The sequence below is a fragment of the Triturus cristatus genome, chromosome 7, assembly GCF_964204655.1.
Source record: "Triturus cristatus chromosome 7, aTriCri1.1, whole genome shotgun sequence".
In the NCBI taxonomy this organism is placed as follows: Eukaryota; Metazoa; Chordata; class Amphibia; order Caudata; family Salamandridae; genus Triturus; species Triturus cristatus.
In genome coordinates this window covers 317,793,951-317,815,736 of record NC_140590.1, presented here as the reverse complement: position 1 = coordinate 317,815,736, position 21,786 = coordinate 317,793,951, and the positions used below count along the sequence as shown (strand labels likewise).

General features: G+C 52.8%; 1 protein-coding gene across 7 annotated transcripts in view; it reads right to left on the bottom strand.

The window, feature by feature from the left end:
• Nucleotides 1–21,786, bottom strand: part of PPP6R1 (protein phosphatase 6 regulatory subunit 1) — a 1,096,922-nt gene that overhangs the window by 107,707 nt on the left and 967,429 nt on the right. For 6 of the 7 annotated variants that reach the window (XM_085616386.1, XM_085616383.1, XM_085616382.1 and 3 more), the window contains one exon: nt 5,702–5,797. In XM_085616386.1, coding sequence (XP_085472512.1) covers nt 5,702–5,797 — 96 coding nt within the window. Of the gene's footprint in view, nt 1–5,697; nt 5,798–21,786 lie in introns of those variants that run through there. The other variant, XM_085616384.1, reaches the window with a different exon arrangement.

The window sequence follows — 21,786 nt, the reverse complement described above, 5'->3', positions numbered from 1 at the left end:
ACAGTAATGTCAGGTGAACGTGTGCAGAGATGCCCATATAGCCACCTGGCAGATGTTAAGTAGTGGGAATCCAGGTGTAAATGCAGTGGTTGCTGCCGTAGCTCTAGTGGAGTGAGCCCGCAGCCCCATCGAAGGTTCCTCAAAGGACAACCCATCGAGAAATTGTGTGCTTTGAACAGTCAGACCTTTCATGGCACCTACATAGCCAACGAAGAGTTGATCATCCACCCCGAAATCTTTTGTGTGGTCAAGGTAGAAGGACAGCACACGTTTAGGGTCCAGACGATGGAGTCTCTTCTCCTCCTTGGAAGGGTGCGGAGGTGGGGAAGGAACAAGGACCTCGTCCTAAGCACCACTTTGTCCGGATGCACAGTGAAGAAAGGGGGCTTAAGAGACAGAGCTTGAAGCTCACTCATCCTCTGAGCAGAGGTGATAGCGACAAGGAAGGCAGCTTTTCGAGTGAGAAGCCTGAGAGCCTGTGAAGAGGCTCAAAGGGAGCCCACAAGATATGTGAGAACAAGGTTCAAGTCCCACTGGGACATTATAAAAGCAGATGGATGAAAGAGAGGAGTAATGCCCTTTAAGAATCTATTAACAATAGGAGACTTAAATAAGAAAGGCTGATCGGGTAGCCAATGAAAAGCAGAGATAGCGGCAAGATAGCCTTTAAGAGTGCCCAGAGCAGAGACCTGCAGGCCCCAAGAAAGTATATACAAGAGAACCTCCGAAAGAGGGGCAGAAAGGGGATCCACAGCCTTTGCTGTGCAGCATGCCACAAACTTGTTCCATCTACAGGCGTATACCTTTTTTAGCGGAGGGACGCCTGGCTGCCAAGATGACATTACAGACTTCGGGTGGAAGGTCAAAAGCTGTCAACTGAAGCCGCTCAATCTCCACGCAGGGAGGTGGAGGCTGGATAGGTTCAGGCGAAGAACTGTCCCCTGCTGCTGCGACAGAATACCCTCCCGAAGGGGCAGTCTGATCGGAGGATCGATGGCCATGCTCAGGAGCTCGGGGTACCAGACTTTTAGTGCCCAGTCTGCAGCCGCAAGAATAACTTGGGCCCGGTCGCGCTTGATCTTCTTCAGCACTCGGGGCAGAAGTGGTTAAGGCGGAAAGGCGCACAGGAGGCCGCAACTTCACTCGTGAGGAAAAGCATCGCTGAGCGTGTGCCGCCTTGGAAACTCCAACTCGCATAACTGCTGACATTGCGCGTTCTCTTTGGTGGCGAACAGATCTAACCAAGGTTCTCCCGTCCGCTGAAAGAGACCTTGAACCACCTCCAAGTGAAGATGCCATTCATGATCTACCAGGAACCGACGGCTGAATTAGTCCGTCCTGGCGTTCATAGAACCTGCCAGATGTTGAACCACCAGGGTCATGCTCTGATGTTCTAGCCATGTCCAGAGGCAACGAGCCTCTTGACATAGGGTCCACAACCCCCTGAACGCCATAGTTGTTGCAGTACCACATGGCGGTGGTGTTGTCGGTGAACACCTGCACCACTTTCCCTTTGAGAGAGGGAAGTAATGCTTTTAGTGCCAGGCGGATCCCCCGAAGCTCCAGCAGATTGATAACGAACCCAGACTCTGCCAGAGAGCAGACGCCTCTGATCTCCACCTCTTTCAGATAGCCGCCCTATCCCAGAAGTGATATGTTTCTCACTACTGTGAAATCTGGTTGGGGAAGGGAGAGGGAACTGCCTCCGACCCAAGCTTGGTTTGTTAGCCACCATTGAAACAGTTGTGCAGTCCCCTCCGAGATCTGGACATAGTCTGAAAGATTCCCCTGGTGCTGCGCCCACTGGAACTTCAGGTCACACTGCAGAGCCCGCATATGTCATCTGGCATGACCTACCAGCAGGATGTAGGAGACCATGAGGCCAAGCAGCCTCAGGGTCATTCTCACCGAAATCCGGGATAGAGGCTGAAACATCGTATCATAGCCCGAATGCCCCAGACTCGCTGCTCGGGAGGATAGGCCTGCACCTTATCCAGAACAGCTCCGATGAAAGGGAGCGTCTGAGAAGGAGTCAGGTTTGACTTTGGCACGTTGATAATGAACCCCAGCGAGTGCATGAGGTCCGCTGTAGTCTGGCGGTGAGAGACGACAGCCTGGGGCAAGCCCGCCTTCAACAGCCAGTCGTCGAGATAGGGGAAGACTGTAACCCCTGATCGGCGCAGATGAGCTGCGACCACCGCCACCACCTTTGTGAACACCTGAGGGGCACTGCTAAGGGTAAAAGGGAACACGGTGAACTGAAAATGCTCGTGGCCTACCGTGAACGGTAAGTAGAGTCTGAGGGCTGGTAGGATGGGACTATGGAATCAAGCTTTCTCTGCAAGTCCAGTGCCACCATCCAGTCTCCAGGGTCGGGAACAGACAGGACCTGAGGCAACTTGAGCATTTTGAACTTCTCCTTCCGGAGGAGGAAGCAATTGAGGGCCCTTGAGATCAAAAATAGGATGCAGGCCTTTGTCCTTTTTGGGCACCAGGAAGTATCAGGAGTAGTAGCCATTACCTACTTCTGGCGCAGGGACCCTCTCGATTGGTCCCTTGGCAAAGAGAGCTGAGATTTCCAGGTGGCAATGTGCCAAATGATCCTCCAGCATATGATCGAAAGATGGTGGCATGGAGGGAGCAGTAGTCTCGAAGGGGAAGGAGTAGCCCCTTCGGATTATTTGCAAAACCCACCTGTCCGATGTGATGGATTGCCAGTGGGGGCAGTGATGGCGAATCCTGCCACCCACTGGCTGTTGATGGGCCTGAAATGTCAGACTAGGAGGGTTTTGAAGCTGTGGCGGTGGGGTGTGGGGGGGGGGGGGGGGGGGGGGAGGGTAGATTGGCCCGCCTGCCGGGTCCCAGACCCGTGAGGTTGCTGGGTCCCACGTCCTTGGCCGCGCAGAGGCTTGTCAGCTTACGTGAACCGGTGGCTGGACTGCGTCGGACGTGGCTGGGCACCCCTTCTGTTGCCAAGAAAAGTGCGAAAAACAGACTGGAGTGGTCAGGAAGACGCAGCAAGGCTCAAAGATCTGGCCATAGCCTGTAAGTCTTTAAAGCACTTGAGTGCCGAGTCAGCTTTGTTGCCAAAAAGATGACAGCCATCAAAAAGTATGTCCAGCAAAGTTGACTGGACATCCCCCGAAAAGCCAGATGTCCTCAACCAGGCGTGGCTACTGACATGGCAATCGTTCTCCCCATAGAGTCTGTGGTATCCAGTCCACATCGTATTGCGAATTTGGCTGCATCTCTCCCATCCGCCACTGCCTGGGAGAGAATGGCCCGGGCCTCCTCCGGGCACTGAGGCAGCACCTGCTCAACTGTATTCTATTTGGTGTTGGAATATCGACTCAAGAGGGGTGCAGTATTCACAGACCACAGCGCCAAGCTGGAGGAAGAGAACATAAGCTTCCCGAGGTGATCCAGCTTCTTGGATTCCCTATCTGGAAGAGCAGAAGGGAATGCGCCCTTTGAAGAGTAGGCTTGGGCCACCAAGCTCTCGGGGGAATGGTATTGGGTGAGGGAAACTAGGTCATCCGGGGCCCGGCAATGGCGGCAGGCAATCGTCCTTTCCACAGGAGCCCCTGTGCTGTGCTTGGACCAGGTGCACAGGAGGACGTCAGTGAGGTCTTTGTTGAAGGGCAAAAGGGGCTCGCGGAGAATGCCGCAGGCTGAAGCACCTCTGTTAGGTTAGTCTTGACTGCCACTGAAGGGAGCTCAAGGCCCAAGACCTCGGCCACCCTTCGTACCACCACGGCGTAGGACGCTCCATCCTCCGTAGCCACGGTATGGGGAGAAAGCATGCAAAGGTCAGGAGAAGTGCCCAGACCATTGGCTTCACCCAGGTCCTCTCTCCAGTCTGGTTCTTCCAGCTGGTTTGCTAAAGGGTCCAGACACCCTCCCAGTCCTCATCAGCATCTTCTGGGCGGTAGGGAACACCAAGGATGAACAGGGGAACAAACGTACTTTCCAATGTCTGTGCCGACACCGACCAATGTCAGCCCGGCTCTGGGTCCATCTCGGGGATGACGAACCAGCACAGGGGGCGTCGTCACCGGTAAAGGTCGAGCAAGTTGGACCAGCGTCGATCCGGATCCAGGGCTGGATCCACGGGGGCCCTCGGGCACTAGGGCCAGAGCCGTCAGCATTGAAGGCCTAGTGCCCCGTACCGGCTCCGTGGGCCCGAAGGCGTGTCGGCCTGCCCAAAGACTAGGTGGAGGGCCGCGTAGAACGTACACAATTGGGCAGGGGACGCTCCGGCTCCCGTAAATGGGGGAGGAGCGGAGGCTACCCTGAAGTAGGCACCAGAGACGGAGCCTTAGAGCGACTATGCTCTGAATCCCGCATCGCATCAGCCGACCGATGGGGAGAAGGTGAAGAGCTTTGGTGCTTCTTCGCTTTCTACTTGGGCTTACCCTAAGACCTCAAAGACTTGGAGTACGACAAGGTGTGGGGGCTCTGCGAGTGGTCTCGAGACCTTGCACTCCAACGAGACTGGGAATGACATGAAGTCGACGGGCGGGGCTCCAATAACTTTCAGGACTGCTACCCCAAAGACTTTGGATTCATGATCCGGCAGTCAGAGCATGACTTTGGGTCGTGGTCGTACTCCAGACACCAGAGGCACACGAGGAGCGGATCCGTCACAGACATCACCTTGTATCAGGAGTACCAAAGCTTGAACCCGGTTTGGTTTTGGGACATCCCTAGTGACGATAATGAGTCAATGGACTTGAAAAGAAGTCGACAAAACGTCAAAAAAAGGTTAGTCAAAAAGTGACTGTGGTAGCTCTCTCTGGATTTGCGCTAGGCTGGCGCAGAAAAAGAAAGAACTGATGTCAGCGGGCAGGGGCGGCATCCATGAAGGCATCCTGACATCATCCCGGCGACCACGACGCCAACAACGGAGTCGACCGACGCGCAGGTGTATTGCTAAGAAAACATTCTCCAGATCCAGTCTGACACCTGGGGGTAATTCTAAGGTAAGGAATGTATAACTAATAGTCTCTTTCAGATGTGCCTTGTTAGTTTATCTGCCCATAGTGCATTTCAGTCAGTGGTAAATTAAGTCTTGGCCCTTTTCTATCTCAATTATTAGCCATCATTGCCACTTTTGGCTTCTTGGAGCTATTTACAATTAAAACTTAAACCATTAATAGCTCTGGTTCCCCTTATTGTATTTCTCGTCATTTTGGTGTCATTTTGTTTGTTACATTTTACTCCATGTTTTCAATTAGTATTTTATTGTTATGCATTTCGACTTCCTTTTTAGTAAATACTTTACACATTGCCTCTAGCTAAGCCTGTTTGCTCTGTGCCTTAGCTGCCAGGGGGTTGATCTCAGGTCACATCACATTAATGCTTATAAATCTTAATCGTTTCTAGAGGAAGACCGTTTCTGTTTTTAAAATGTGTTTGACCCGAGTCTGACCAGCTTTACTTAAGACAAGAGGAAACCCCAAATAAATCAGTTCTATCTGCCAAAATAGGATAATTGTACACACTACAATAAACATTTGAATAAATATCGAAATAAAATCATGTTTTAAGTATTTTCCATGGAAACAGTTACAGTCTAGCTTCATGCCCCTTTCTATATGCCCAGGGCAAACTGTTTCCCTCCTCGCAATCATCCAATTAACTTCACGCAATAAAAGCCAACTAGGTAAGTATTTTAATTTGCGACGAATGGCTTACTTACTCTATGCTGCTTGTTGAAGATTCTGTGGGGGAGCCATTTGAAACCAAAGGTGGGTGGACAGATTGTTGTAGGCTATTTGGCAAGGGACTGTGCTCACTAAAAAAAGAAAAAGCAGACACTGGTTATGTAAAAAAGAGAGAGGATTCTCGAAGCTGCGAATTTCATGGAATGGTTACATTTACTTTTTAATGCAAACATACAGTGGACATATGTTCCCTCTTCTTTTATGGCACATTCTTGCAATGAAAAAAAGCATTGCAGAAGCCTGCCAAGTGCAGACTATTGAATTTTCTACTTGTCTCACTTGGCAGGCAATAGCAGCCGGCACTGCTCGCAAAAAGGGGGGAGGGGTGGGGGGTGGGAAGGGGGCTTAGAGGGGGTGTCCCGGGGGGAGGGGGGTGGGTATTGCGGGCGAATAAAAAAATATAATTAATAAAATTAAAGGAATATGCTACTTACCAGTATGCATCTGTTCTTGGCATGTAGAGCTGCATACTATACACTGTGCATAGATCGCCATCTGGTATTGGGCCCGGATGTTTGCAGTTTGTTTTTCCTCTTGGAAAGTCTTTGGAAGTCACAAGTTCGGTGACTCCTCCTTTGGTTCGTATTGTGCATGGGCTTCGGCTCCATCCTCAGATTGTTTTTCGCCAGCAGGGAAAGATGTGTGTTGTATCTAAATAGGATAAACTGGAACGGATACAGGTAGCCGGGTGGGCGTGTATAGATCTGCAGCTCTACATGCCAAGAACAGATGCATACTGGTAAGTAGCATATTCCGTTCGAGGCATATGAGCTGCAGATTATACACTGTGCATAGATTATATAGCAGTACCCAACCCTAGCGGCGACCACCGGCATCCGTTGCAGTTGCTTGGAACAGTGTTTTTAGTACAGCTTGGCCCACACTAGCTTGCTGCTTGGGTTGCACATCTACACAGTAATGTTTTGTGAAAAAGTGCGGTGTTGACCATGTCGTTGCTTTGCAGATGTCATCTAGTGGTATGTTTCCTAGAAAAGCCATAGAAGCCCCAATCTTCCTTGTAGAGTGGGCTTTAGGGGGAACAGATAGCGTGCGTTTTGCTTTGTGGTAGCAAATCTGTATGCATTTTACAATCCCCCTAGCCATCCCTGATTTAGAAATAGGGTTGCCTTTATGTGGTGGAGAGAAAGAAACAAATAGCTGTTTGGTTTTCCTTAAAGGTTGTGTCCTTTGGATGTAGTAAAGTAAAGCCCTTTTAACATCCAGTGTGTGTAAAGCCCTTTCCGCAACGGTTTGAGGTTGTGAGAAAAAGACTGATAATTCTACCGACTGGTTTAGATGGAATGGAGAAATGACTTTGGGTAGAAATTTTGGGTTGGTGCGGAGCACAACCTTGTTCTGATGCATTTGGAGAAAAGGTTCCTGTATAGTGAGTGGTTGTATTTCACTAACCCTTCTGAGGGAAGTGATGGCCACTAGAAAAGCGGTTTTCCATGTGAGAAATTGGAGCTCACATTTATGTAATGGTTCGAAAGGGGGTCCCATTAACCTTGTGAGAACTATATTCAAGTTCCAGACAGGTGAGGGTGGTACCCTGGGTGGAATTACTCTTTTGAGGCCTTCCATAAAGGCCTTGATGGCAGGCACTCTAAAAAGTGATAGGTGCTGCCTGTTCTGTAAATAAGCAGCAATTGCAGCGAGGTGTAACCGAATGGAAGTATATGCCAGGTTACACCTTTGTAGATGGAGTAAGTAACATATGTTGTGCTGTATGGGCACATTTAAAAGGATTGATTGTGTTGTTGTGGCAGTAAATAACAAATCTTTTCCACTTTGCAGCATAGCATGCCCTAGTAGTAGGGCGTCTAGCTTCCCTGATAATATTCATGCAATCAGGGGGAAGGTTAAGGTATCCGAATTCTAGGACCTCAGGAGCCAGATCGCAAGTTTGAGCTGAGCTGGGTCTGGGTGCCTGATCTCTCCATGGTTCTGGGTTAGGAGGCATGGTGAGAGGTGTAGCTTTTGGTGTGGTACTACTGAGAGTTCCAGCAGTGTGGTGTACCACGGTTGTCTGGCCCATGTTGGAGCTACTAGAATCAGTGTTAGGGAATGCTGTTGTAGCTTTCGCACCACTAATGGAATTAGTGGGAGAGGTGGAAAAGCGTATGCAAATTTGTTTGACCAGTTCATCCATATCGCATTGCCTTTGGACAATGGGTGTGGATATCTGGCGGCGAAGCTTGAGCATTTTTTGTTTTCGTGGGTGGCGAATAGGTCTATGTGTGGATGCCCCCACTTCTGAACGAACGGGTGAAGAACCTGTGGGTGAAGTTCCCACTCGTGGATCTGCTGCGTTTGTCTGCTGAGCAGATCTGCCACGGTGTTATAGACTCCTGGGACGTGTTGGGCCAGGAGAAAGATTTTTTGTGGAATTGCCCATCTCCATATGCTCTGTGCTAATTGAGAGAGCTGTGGAGAGTGTGTGCCCCCCTGTTTTTGAATGTAGTACATGGCAGTCATGTCTGTGCGAATGAGGACTGCCTTGCCTAAAATCTGCGTCTGGAAGGATTTTAGGGCGAGGAAGATTGCCAGTAACTCCAGATGGTTGATGTGGAGTAACTTCTGTTGCGGCGTCCATGTGCCCTGTACTGTGAGATGTAACAGCCGGAGAGCAATGCGTCTGTTAGGATTATTTGTGGGACCGAGTCCAGGAACGGTCGACCTCTGGAAAGGTTTGTGGTGTTCCACCACTGCAGAGAGCGATGGGTGCGACCATCTACCAACACCAGATCTGTCAGTTGCCCCTGGTCCTGGTTCCATTGGCGCGCTAAACACTCTTGGAGTGGACGCATCTGGAGTCTTGCATGGGGCACTATGAAGATGCAAGAGGCCATCATCCCTATCAGTTGCATAAACACTCTTGCTGGGAGAGAGTGTTGACATATGAACTTTTGACGCAGAGCCTGTATATTTGCAATCCTGGCAGGATTGGGATAGGCTATGGCTTTTGAGGTGTCTATGGTGGCACCGAGGTATTGTTTTGTGTGTGATGGTACCAGGTGGGATTTTTGGTGGTTCACCGTGAAACCTAGCTGGTGAAGTAGTTGGATTGTAGCGGCGGTATGTTGCACACATTGTTCGTAGGACGTGGCTTTTATTCGTCCAGATACGGGAAGACGTGAATGTGTTGTATTCTGAGGTGTGCAGCCACTACTGCTAGGCACTTGGTGAATACCCTTGGTGCTGTTACCCCGAACGGGAGCACCTTTAACTGGTAGTGTTGCCCGTCCACCACAAATCTGAGGTACTTTCTGTGAGACTGGGATGTGTTGATTTATGCGGACCTGCTCTATGGCTTCTTTTTGCAGGAGGGAGATCACCTCCTGTTTTAGTAGCGTAGCATGTTTTAGAGACATAGGGCGTTGACTGGGTGTAATGTTTGGGGGGGGTAGATGTTAATTCTAGGCAATACCCTGAATGAATAATTTGGGTCACCCATCTGTCTGAGGTGATTGTCTCCCAGACGTGAAGGAAATGTTGTATTCTGCCCCCGACCGGAGTGGAATGGTGTGGAGGGAGCGGGGGAAAGTCATTGGGTAGTAGGTGTGGCAGAGCGGGCGGTATTTGTCTTGCCTCTGCCCTTATTATTATTGCCTCTGTATCAGCCTCTTTGATAACCCTTTGTGAAGGTAGATTGAGGAGGGGATTTGTAGGACGTGGATGCACTATCCGAGGAGTAGCCTCTACCCGTGCCCCGAAAGGAAGAGCGGCGAAAGGAGCGCCTAGGAGTGTGTGACTGTAGGGCTCCCATGGATTTTGCCGTGTCAGTATCTTTTTTCATCTTTGAGGGCTTCATCAACTTTTGGGCCAAATAGATGATCTTGGTCGAATGGCTGGTTCAATATAGAGGCTTGTACCTCAGGTTTAAAACCTGAAACTCTGAGCCAGGCATGGCGATGGAGAAGGACACTGGTGTTTATGGCCCTGGAGGCTGTATCTGCTGCGTCTAGGGCACAGCGTATAGAGGTATTAGTTATTATTTTTCCCTCTTGGATCAATTCATTAGCCCTGTTCTTGTATTTTTCAGGGAGATGGTGCATGATGGTCTCTAACTCATCATAATGCGCCCTGTCGTATCTGGCCAATAGTGCTTGCGTGTTGGCGATACGCCATATGTTGGCGGCTTGTGACGCAGTGCGCTTCCCTGACGCGTCTAGGAGCTTGGACTCTTTGTCAGGTGGTGGTGCTTCGCCTGACGCCTGAGAATTTGAGCGCTTCCTAGCTGTAGATACCACTAGGGAATCCAATGGTGCAGGGCCCTTTAATGTATTAAGGGTCTGTGGGGGCGGCTTTGTATTTTTTCTCTATACGGGGGTTTAGGACCCTGGCCCTGACTGGGTCTTTAAAAACCTCCGGTGCATGTTTAATCACTCCCTTTAACATTGGTAGAATGGCAGTAGACCTATGTGCATTGTCAAAGGTGTCTAGGAGAAAATCTTCCTCCACTGGGTCAGTATGTAACTCCACCCCGTGGTAGTGTGCCGCCCTTTGTAATAGGTGGTGAAAGCCTAAGGAATCTTCAGGTGGGGAGATGGCCTAGATGGGTAAAGGTCATCCTGTGGGACATCTGGGATGTCCGGATTGTTATAGTCGTCCCATGGGTCTGGAGATCCAGTAGGGGTGGGGTCTTGTGGCACATCTGCTGGATCATAATAAGGGTCTCCTAAATCGTCTGGGACAGGAGACAAGGTTGGGGAACGATGAGGCAGGGGTGGAGGTGGGGAGGGTGGAGGAGGTGGGGAAGGCACTCTGAAAGGGGAGGTAGCAGTGTCTTTCCTCTTTGGAGGTGGAGGTGGAGCTGGTTTGTCCAAGTGTCTCTTTTTTGAAGACAATGTCAAATGTCCAGTTTTTGGATCCTTGGTGAGTGTCTTTTGCAGAGGATCCGGTGTGAAAAGTTCTTGCGACACTTGTTGTTCGGTTGGCGCCGAAGTTTTCAGGGCCGACGGCTTTTTAGGCTTGTCTAAGCCGTGCTTCTTTGGGACCTCCGCTTTTTTGGTCGGTGCCGAAGAAGGCTTCGGCACGGGAGTGTCGGTGCCAAGGGCCTTGTGATGTTTGGTCGGCACCGGAAGGGCAGGTTTCGACACCGAAGGCTTTGGTACTGGGTTCGGTGTGGAGATGAAGGCCGATCTTTTCTTCGGTGCCGAAGGGTGTTTTTCGGTACCGGTGGTAGGCTGGCTCGAGCCCGAGCTGCCGGAAGGCTTAATAGGCTTCTGTACCGGGCCCGAAGGTGGGGTGTGAGAAGCAGTTTCCTTGGTCTTGCCTAGGCCCGAAGGCGAAGGTGTGACCGAAGCCTTTTTGGATATCGGTGTGGGAGGGGGTATTGTACTCACGACCCTCTGCGCCGGGGTGATGTCCTCCACATCTGAGTCGTCGGCCTCGGAAGCACTGACGAGGTAGTCGTCCTCTTCTTCGATGTTCTGCTGTCCCGGAGCTTCGACGTCGTCCCCGAATATGTCGACTGGAGCGGAGGTCGAGGAGTGCGCCATGTTGCGTCTAGCCCGTCGATCTCGAATAGTCTTTTTAGAGCGAAAAGACTTGCAGGCGGGACAGTCTCGGGCCTCGTGTTCAGGGGAGAGGCAGAGGTTGCACACCTCATGAAGATCGGTGTGGGGAAACTTGGACCCACACAAAGGGCACTTCTTGAAGGGAATAGGCCCGAAGGCCGCCGTCAACGACCGGAATCGAAGAAGTGCCGAAGAGAAGGTGATTAAGATGATTTATTATCTGAAGGAGCTCGATGAGCGAGGATTTTTGCGTCGATCGTTGAACTGGAAAAGTTCGGAACCGGAGCGCGAAGTATTACATCTGAGCCCGATGGCGGAAAAAAACAATCTGAGGATGGAGCCGAAGCCCATGCGCAATACGAACCAAAGGAGGAGTCACCGAACTCGTGACTTCCAAAGACTTTCCAAGAGGAAAAACAAACTGCAAACATCCGGGCCCAACACCAGATGGCGATCTATGCACAGTGTATAATCTGCAGCTCATATGCCTCGAACCTACCTTTCTGCAAGGTCCCTCGTCTTCTCTGCCTGCTCTCCTGCCTCCGACTAACAGGAAGTAGGCAGCCAGGCTTCCTCCCACTAAGCCAATCACAACGTTGTAATGGCAGCGTTGTGATTGGTCGGAAGGCGCCCAGCTAGGGGCTAGTGGGGTGGGCATGTTCTCCATGCAGGCTGCAATGCAGCCTGCATGGAGAAGGGCAGAGTGTGCATGACTGGTTTGGGTGGCCCAACAGGGCCAACAAAACAGTCTTTGCGCACTCAGGATTGTGCAAACTACTCCTCCCCTGCCCAAAGAGCAGAGCAGGACCGTGCACCTGCCAGCCCGCAATGTACCGAGCAAACATAAAATGGTAATAACAAAAAGTTATTACCATTTTAGGTTTTGGCTTTCTCGCACAGCGAGAAAGCAGTGGGGTGACGCTCCTCCGCCCTAGTGGAGGAGCCGTCCCTGTTGGCAGGTGCCTTATGGATGAACAAGGTATTTGACTTGGGTAATACTCTTTAGCTGCATTCAGCTCACATTTTGAATATTCCCCAGGCGTCAGACTGGATCCAGAAACTTTTCAGCAGTACCTCTGTGTGCTGGAAGGTGGCACACTGCAACTCCGCAGAGACGCGGTTACGCTCTGGAAGTGAAGTGTAGGGCCTGTATAGGCGCCCCCCGCACACTGAAGTCAGTTGCTTTCGAGATTGTCTTCGCCCCCATATGCGGATCGCCAGATGTAAATTGATAGACCAGTGTGCAAATTCTCAAACTTTGGATTTTATTAATGGCTACATCCCAACCACAGAAAGGGAAGGATGGGATGGTCGGCGAGGAATCGGCGGCTATGTAGAGTTTCTACCAGAAGAACAAGTTACTTACCTTCGGTAACGATGTATCTGTAAGAAACATTAGTTAGTTAGATTCCTCACCTTAGAATATCCCCAGGCGTCAGACTGGATCCGGAAGATTTTTCGTCAGCAATACCCCTTGCACGTCGCTAGGCGTCGTCTGCGGCTCCGCGTCCGTCGTCGGCGTCGTGCGCCGGAATGACGTCGGAGTACTTAGACGCCGCCCTCGCGCGCTGACGTCAGTTCTTGTACATAGCTTTCCGCGCCAGGAACGCAGAGCCATGCAAAGACCGACACTGGTGCCAAAAAATAAAATCTAGGGGCCTGAAAAGGACAACCTTAACCCTAGATGTCAGTTCGCAGAACGGGGAGGATGGGTGGGTCGGTGAGGAATCTAACTAATGTTTCTTACAGATACATCGTTACCGAAGGTAAGTAACTTGTTCATCTGAAAGAAACACGTTAGTTAGATTCCTCACCTTAGAATAGATACCCAAGCAATACCATCCCCGGTGGTGGGTCTGCGAACCAAGATCACACCAGAAAGTCCTGGAGGACAGAACGGCCAAAGAAGCCATCCCTCCGGACTTGGCTGTCAAGGCAATAATGCCTGGCAAACGTGTGTAACGAAGCCCACGTCGCCGCCTGACAGATGTCCTGCAAAGGGACTCCCCGTCCCAAAGCAGTAGTAGCCGCTGTGGCCCGAGTAGAATGGGCGCGCAGCCCAACAGGAGGGTCCTTTTTTGCCAAAGAATAGCAAATTTTGATACACAAAACGACCCACCGAGAGATGGTCCGTTTGTGCACAGCTTTCCCCTTCTTAGCGCCCACGTACCCAACAAAAAGCTGGTCGTCCACCCGGAACTGTTTTGTGCGGTCCAGATAAAAGGAGAGCGCACGTTTTGGGTCCAGGCGGTGGAGCCTCTCTTCCTCTTTGGAAGGATGCGGAGGCGGAAAGAAGGTGGGCAAGGTGACAGACTGCCCAAGATGAAATGGAGTCACCACTTTTGGAAGAAAGGAGGGACGAGGCCGAAGGACAACCTTGTCCGGCTGAACAGAGAGAAAAGGAGGCTTTGAAGATAAAGCCTGGAGCTCACTCACCCGTCTAGCCGAGGTGATGGCTACCAGAAAAGCAGACGAAGAGGACAATTGTGAAGAGGCTCGAAGGGAGCGCACATCAGGAATGTCAAGACCAGATTCAAGTCCCACTGAGGCATTACAAAAGGGACAGGAGGGAACGTGTGAGTAATGCCTTTTAGAAAGCGTGTAACCACAGGGGACTTGAAAAGAGAAGGCTGATCAGGAAGCCGCAAGAAGGCGGAGATGGCAGCAAGATAACCTTTCAGGGTGCCCAGGGCAGAGCCCTGCCGGGCCAGAGAAAGAAGAAAGAGAAGAACCTCAGAAAGAGGGGCGGAAAGGGGATCCACAGCCTTTGCTGTGCACCATGCCACAAATTTGTTCCACCGGCAGGCGTATACCGTCTTTGTGGAGGGACGCCTGGCTGCCAGAATGATATCACAGACTTCAGGAGGCAAGTCAAATGGCATCAACTGCCGCCGCTCAATCTCCACGCATGGAGGTTGAGGCTGGACAGGTTCGGGTGGAGGACCGTCCCCTGCTGCTGCGACAGAAGATCCTCCCGAAGGGGCAGACGTATCGGGGGATCGGTCAACATACTGAGTAGCTCGGGATACCAGTATCTTCGTGCCCAATCCGGAGCCACCAAGATGACTTGGGCCCGGTCGTGCCTGATCTTCTTCAGCACTCTGGGCAGAAGTGGTATAGGCGGAAAGGTGTACAACAGACCGCAACTCCACTCGTGACGAAAAGCGTCGCCGAGCGAGTGCCGCCTTGGAAATTCCAACGCGCAGAACTGCTGACATTGCGCGTTCTCTTCGGTGGCGAATAGATCTAACCAAGGCTCTCCCCACTGCTGAAAGTGACCTTGCGCCACTTCGGAGTTCAGACGCCATTCGTGATCCATCATGCACCGGCGGCTGAGTTCGTCCGCTCTGGCGTTCAGAGAGCCCGCCAGATGTTGAACCACTAGGGTGACGCCCTGGTGTTCCAGCCACGTCCAGAGGCGCAGAGCCTCCTGACAAAGGGTCCACGACCCCACCCCGCCCTGTTTGTTGCAATACCACATGGCGGTGGTGTTGTCCGTGAACACCTGCACGACACTGTCCCTGACAGAGGGAAGGAAGGATTTCAGTGCAAGTCGGATCGCTCTCAACTCCAACAGGTTGATGTGGAGACGAGACTCCGCCGGAGACCAGAGGCCTCTGATCTCCGCCTCTCCCATATGGCCACCCCATCCCAGGAGGGACGCATCCGTCACTACGACATGCTCCGGTTGGGGAAGGGAGAGGCTCCTGCCCATGACCCAATCGCGGTCCGTGAGCCACCACTGCAACTGTTGTGCAGTGCCCTCCGAGATCAAGACATGGTCGGACAGGTTGCCGTGATGCTGGGCCCACTGAAACTTCAGGTCCCACTGCAGAGCCCGCATGCGCCGCCTGGCGTGATGCACTAGTAGGATGCAGGAGGCCATCAGCCCCAGAAGCCGCAACACTAGCCTGACCGAAACCCAGGATAGAGGCCGAAAGATGGGAATCAGGGCCTGTATATCCCGGACCCGCTGTTCCGGTGGATAGACCCGGAACTGCACCGAATCGAGAACTGCTCCGATGAAGAGGAGCTTCTGAGAGGGACTCAGGTGTGACTTCGGCACGTTGATGGAAAATCCCAGCAAATGCAGGAGATCCGCCGTAGTCTGGAGGTGGGAGACGACTGCCTGGGGCGAGCCCGCCTTCAACAACCAGTCGTCGAGATAGGGGAAGACTGGAACCCCTGATCTGCGCAGATGAGCTGCGACCACCGCCATCACTTTCGTGAACACCCGAGGGGCACTGGTGAGGCCGAAGGGGAGCACGGTAAACTGAAAATGCTCTTGGCCCACCGTGAACCGCAGGTAACGCCGGTGGGCCGGCAGGACAGGGATATGGAAATATGCGTCCTGCAAGTCCAACGCTACCATCCAGTCTCCGGGGTCTAGGGCAGCTAGAACCTGAGCCAAGGTTAACATCTTGAACCTTTCCTTTCGGAGGAAGGCATTGACGTTCCGGAGGTCCAAGATGGGGCGTAGGCCCCCTTTGCCCTTCTTGGGAACCAGAAAGTAGTGGGAATAACAACCACGACCTACTTCTGGACTCGGAACGCGCTCGACGGCCCCCTTGGCCAAGAGGGCCGAAACTTCCTCGCGGAGAAGATTCAAATGATCCCCCGAGATACGGTGGTGCTGCGGTGGCATGGCTGGAGGGGTCGTCTCGAAGGGGAGGGAGTAGCCCCTTCGGACGATTTGCAGCACCCACCTGTCCGATGTAATGGACCGCCAGTGGAGCAGGTGATGGCGAACTCTGCCGCCCACTGGCGTGGAATGGGCCTGAAAGCTCGGACTAGGAAGGCTTTGAGGCGGATGCTGCCGGGGTGGATGTGGGCTGACCACGTCGTCCTCCAGATCCGCCACGGCGGAAACCACGTCCGCGACCGCGCGCAGGTTGGTTCTGCGGCTGGTGGCTTGGCGGACGTGAGGAGGCGCCCCTTCCTTGGCCACGAAAGGGGCGAAAAGCGGAGGTGTGCGCCCGCGGAGCCGAGAGGCCCAAGGACTTGGCCGTAGCCCGGGAGTCCTTAAAGCGGTTCAGCGCACTGTCCGCCTTCTCACCAAACAGGCGAGTGCCATCAAAGGGCATGTCCATGAGGGTGTTCTGGACATCCCCGGAAAATGACGTGGACCGCATCCAAGCGTGGTGGCGGAGCGCCACCGTGGTGGAAATCGCCCTACCCAGCGAGTCCGTGGTGTCAAGCCCACATCGTATGGCGTGCCGCGCTGCATCCCTCCCATCGGCCAAAGCCTGGGTAAGACGTGTCCAGACCTCCTCCGGACACAGGGGCAGCACGTCCTCCACCGTATCCCACAGAGAATGGGAATAACGGTCCAAGAGACAGGCGGTGTTCAAAGACCGCAGGCCCAAACTAAGGGACGAGAACAGTTTCTTGCCAAACTGCTCGAGTCTCTTGGAATCCCGGTCCGGCGGAGCGGTCGGGAAGGAGGATTGGGAGGTAGAGGCCTGGATAACCAGACTCTCGGGGTGGGGTGTTGGGACAGGAAACTGGGGTCGCCCGGAGCAGGGCGGTGGCGCCTGGCAACGTTCCTATCCACAGGAGGAACTGTGGAGGGCTTGGACCAGGTGCCCTGCAGAACGTCAGTGAGGGCCTCATTGAACGGCAGCAGAGGCTCAGTGGAGCTTGCTGCGGTTTGAAGCACCTCAGTGAGGATGTTAGTCCTCACAGCCACGGCAGGCAGCTCAAGCCCAAGGGCTGCGGCCGCCTTGCGCAGCACCACAGAAAATGCTGCACCCTCCTCCGAAGCCACAGTCGGAGGAGAAGTGAATCCAGTGTCTGGCGAGGTATCCATACCACTGGCCTCCCCCAGTTCATCTGCCCAGTCCTGTGAAAGCTGCGACTGAACAGCCATAGGGTCCTCGAACCCCTCCCAGTCGCCCCCGTCTTCCGATTCCTGATAAACAGGAGAAATGATCGGAGCCGGACTGTAGAGATGATAGGTCTCAAGCGGCGCCGGACGCGGCGTCGGTCGACGCCGTTGCGGCGCCGGGTCCGGAATAGGGCTAAACTGGGGTTGGACGCCGTCCGGAGTCGGCGCCGAAGGCGTCGGCGGCACCGGAGGTGTAGGCGTCTGCGCCTGCGGCGCCGGTGGTTCATTCGCCGGCGCCGGTGGAGGAGTGATTAGGTCAACCGGCGTCGACGGGGGCCCAGGCATGGGCCCCGCGGGGACCTGCGGCGTCGAGACCGGAGTCGTCGACGGCGCCGGGGCCGAAGCCGCCGGCAGGCAAGGTCGCCCAGTCGAGTCCGCGGGGCCCGAAGGCGCGCCAGCGGGCGTCGACGGCGGGGCCAGGCTCCTCATGGCCGAGAGGAAGGCACTGACCTCCGCCGGCGTCGCGTTAGTCCCAGGGACCGGAGGGTATAGGGACGGGCGCGGCGCCTGCGGCTCCGCCGGAGCCGCGGGGGTGGAACCACCCGGACCCTCGGCCGAGTCGCGCGACCGGCGAGGGGAGTCCTTAGAGCGATGTCGCCTCTTGGACTTCTTAGAGCGTTTGGACTTACCCGATGACTTGGAGCCCGACGATCGATGGTGGCGTCGGCTAGGGCTCCGCGAGCGATCCTTGGACCTCCTCCTGGACCGGGATCGCGCACGACGCGGAGCCGAGTGGCGAAGCTCGAGAAGCTTGCGGGACCGCTCCCGCCGAGCCTTCGAAGTCAGGGCCTGGCAATCGGAGCACGACTCCGCGTCGTGGTCGGGGCCTAAACAGTAGAGGCACCGGCGGTGGTGATCGGTCACCGACATCAGTCGATGGCAATCCTCGCAAGCCTTGAACCCAGGCATCCTACCGGCACCAGATGACAGACAAGGATCAAAAGTGATCAAAAAAGATTTAGTCAAAAAAGACTAAAAAGGGGTAGCTCTCCCGGATCTGCGCTTACTGGCGCGGAAAAAAGAAGAACTGACGTCAGCGCGCGAGGGCGGCGTCTAAGTACTCCGACGACGTCATTCCGGCGCACGACGCCGACGACGGACGCGGAGCTGCAGACGACGCCTAGCGACGCGCAAGGGGTATTGCTGACGAAAAATCTTCCGGATCCAGTCTGACGCCTGGGGACATTCTAAGGTGAGGAATCTAACTAACGTGTTTCTTTCAGATATGGTATTACAGAAGGCAAGTAACTTGTTCTTCTCAGAGACCTCTAGCTACAGATACCTTACCTTTTGATTCGATACCAAAGCAGTACCTACGAGAGATGGGCTTTAAATTATTCAATCCTGAAAGTCCTGCAGAATCAGCGAGCTAAGTGCCCTTCTTTGCTATCCAGAAAATAGTGCTTCGTAAACGTATGGATGGGTGCCCATGTAGCTGCCTGGAACAGGCCAATGCAGTAGAAGCAGTTTTGACCCTAGAAGACCACTACTTCTTTGCATAGAGTACGATCCAGCGCAAGATGGTACACTTCTGCACAGCCTTGACTTTCTTTGCTAAAGCGAATCATACAAAAAGCTGATTGTCCACCTGGTGTTCTTTGGTACAATCGAAGCAGAAACTGAACGCTCTTTTTGGTATCCAAGCGATGGAGTCTCTCCTCCTCAGAGGGGTGAAGCAAAGCATAGAACACCAGCAGGGTGATGGTATGATGTGGAACGGCGCTACAACTTTTGGTGGAAAGAGGCTCTTATCCGAAAGGACGGTGGTGTATGGTGGATGAACACAGAGCAAGAAACTCACTCAGACGCCGTGCAGAAGTGATGGCTATCAGGAAGACAGTTTTAATGGTGAGAAACCGCAAGAGACATCTGTAAAGGGGCTCAAATAGAGTACACATTAGTAAGTAGGGACAAGATTGAGGTCCCATTGGTGCATCATGATAGGAGAAAGGAGAAATGTGTTGCAGCCCTTTCAAAAATCGCATCACAACTGGCGATTTAAATAAAGAGGGTTGATCAGGTAACTGTAAGAAAGAAGAGAGGGACGAAAGATGACCCATAACTGTGTCCACAGCAAGGCCATGCCAGGCAAGAGACAAAACAAATAAAATATCAGACAATTTTGCATGGAAGGGGTCAACCTGGCAAGTGCCCCACTAAACCACAAATTTGTCGCAATGACAAGTGTATACAGTTTTTGTAGAGGGATGCCTGGTTGCTAAAGAGGACATCAAACCCCTCTGGAGGAAGGCTGAAGATGTTCAGCTGCACTGCTTAATCTCCACGTATGAGGGTGGAGGTTGTGAAGTACCGGTTGGAGAACCCTGCCCAGTAGCTGGGACAGCAGGTTCTCCCACAGGAGTAGCCTGATCGGACAGATTTTCAAGCTCAGGAGTTCTGGACACCAAACTCTCGATGCTCCATCCTGAGCTGCCAGGATGACTTGGGCCCGGTCTGTCCTGATCTTCTTGAGAACTCAGGGCAGTTGTGATATCGGCAGAAGAGCATAAAGGATTTCGGAGTTGCACTCAAGGCAGAATGCATCTTTTGACCGAGAGACACCTTGGGAACTCCAACGCGCAGAACTGCTGACATTGCGTGTTCTCAGCGGTGCTAAAACATTGAGCCATGGCCCACCCGATTAGCAGAATAGACCTTTCGACGGCTCCAGGAGAAGCTGCCACTCATGTTCAATTAGACGCTGAAGGCTGAGTTTGTCCACCCTGGTGCTCAGGAAGCACGCCAGGTGGTTCATCACTAGGAAAATACCTTTATGGTCCAGCTATTTTTTAGAGGCACAAAGGTCCCCTGGCACAGGGTATGTGATCCCACCTCACCCTGTTTGTTGCAGTACCACATGGCGGTGGTGTTGCTTGTGATCATCTGTACCGGTAAACCTTTGATGGAAAGCTGGAAGGCTTTTAGCGCCAAATAGATGGCCCTCAGCTCCAAAAGACTGATCTGTATGGAACCAAGGGCCTCAAAACTTCACCTCTCCCAGGTGGCCGCCACCACTGAGCTCTCGGTGGTGAAGGGTGAGAGGTCTGTCACGTACACAATCATGGTCCAGTAGCCACAACTGCAGATTTTCGCAGCTTCCTTATAAATCCTAATGTGGTCCGAGTGTTCACCTTGATGTTCGGTCCCACCGGGACTTCAGATCCCACTGCAGAGCCCGCATATGCCACCTGATGAGCTCGACCGGAAGGATGCAGGAGGCCATCAGTCTCAGCAGCGTCAGAGTTGACCTAACAACTCCAGAACCAAGCTTGAAGGATCGGGATCGTAACCGGAATGTCCCAGACTCTTTACTCAGGGCAAGGCATAAAACCGAACAGTGTCCAAAATGGCTCAGGAGGTTTGTCGTAGTCTAGAGGTGATTGACAACTGCCTGGGATGAGCCTGCCTTCCAGGCAATCTTTGAGGTAAGAAGACTGAAACCCCGACCTCTAAGGGTGTGCCATCACTTTTGGGAACATCCATGGGGCGCTGCTGAGATGAAAGGGGAGCACAAAAAACTGAAGCTGAAAATGCCTCAGATAGCACCAATGGGCCTGCAGGAAACAAATATGGAAATAGGCGTCCTGCAGATCCAACCCAACCATACAGTCTCCAGGGTCGAGAACATAAGACCGGGGCCAGGGTGAGCATTCTGAACTTGGAGGAAGGTATTAAGAGGGGCCAGGTCTAGAATAGGCCGAAGACCTTGTCCTTCTTGGAAACCATAAAGTAGGGGCAACAACCACCACGCCCTACTTCTGACTCAGGCATCCGCTCAACAGTTCCTCTGATCAAAAGGCTGGGTGGACGGTGGAAAATGCCTAGGGAAAGAAAGGTAGGATAAAGCAAAAATGTTGCAGACAATCTGCAGAACCAATCTGTCAGACATGATCTCTTGCCAACCCAAATGGAATCAGTGAATACTGCCTCCAACCCTCCCATCAAGTGGCTGTGAGCTTGTAAGGGTACACTAAAGAGGTCTGGCAGTTGGAGCTGTGGGGGGTTTAGGATATGGTGGGGGTTTTGCAGAGGGAGTGGCATGCTGCCCTTGGCCATGGTGGGCACCACAGCCTCTCTCGTGAAACTACTGTGTTCCCTGCTGGAGAGGGACAAGCTGGCAGTAAGGAATGCCTTGTCTAAAGCCAAGAAAGGAACAGTGAAATTGCTGCTGGCAAGGCTGGGTAGAAAGTGTCAGAGAGCAAGCAGTAGCCCTACTCTTCTTGAAACATTCAAGGACATAATCAGCCTTCTCCTTGAACAAGCGAATTCCATTGAGCTGCATGTCCATCTGGGAGGACTGGCCGTTGCCCGAGAGCCCAGTGGATCACAGTCACACATGGTGACAAATGGCTGCACAACTTACGTCAGGACATTTGTTTTCACTTCCATGCCCATGCATACCTACGCTCTAAATGCAGATTCTTCTGTGGCCAGACCAGAAAAAGTGAAAAGAGCTGACTCTGGGAAAGTATCAAACCCATTAGCGTTTTTCAAGTCTTCATACCAAGGGGGGGGGGGGGGGGGGGGAGAAGAGAGAGAGAGAGAGAGAAAGAGAGAGAAAGAGAGAGAGAGAGAAAGAGAGAGAGAGAGAAAGAGAGAGAGAGAGAAAGAGAGAGAGAGAGAGAAGAGAGAGAGAGAGAAAGAGAGAAAG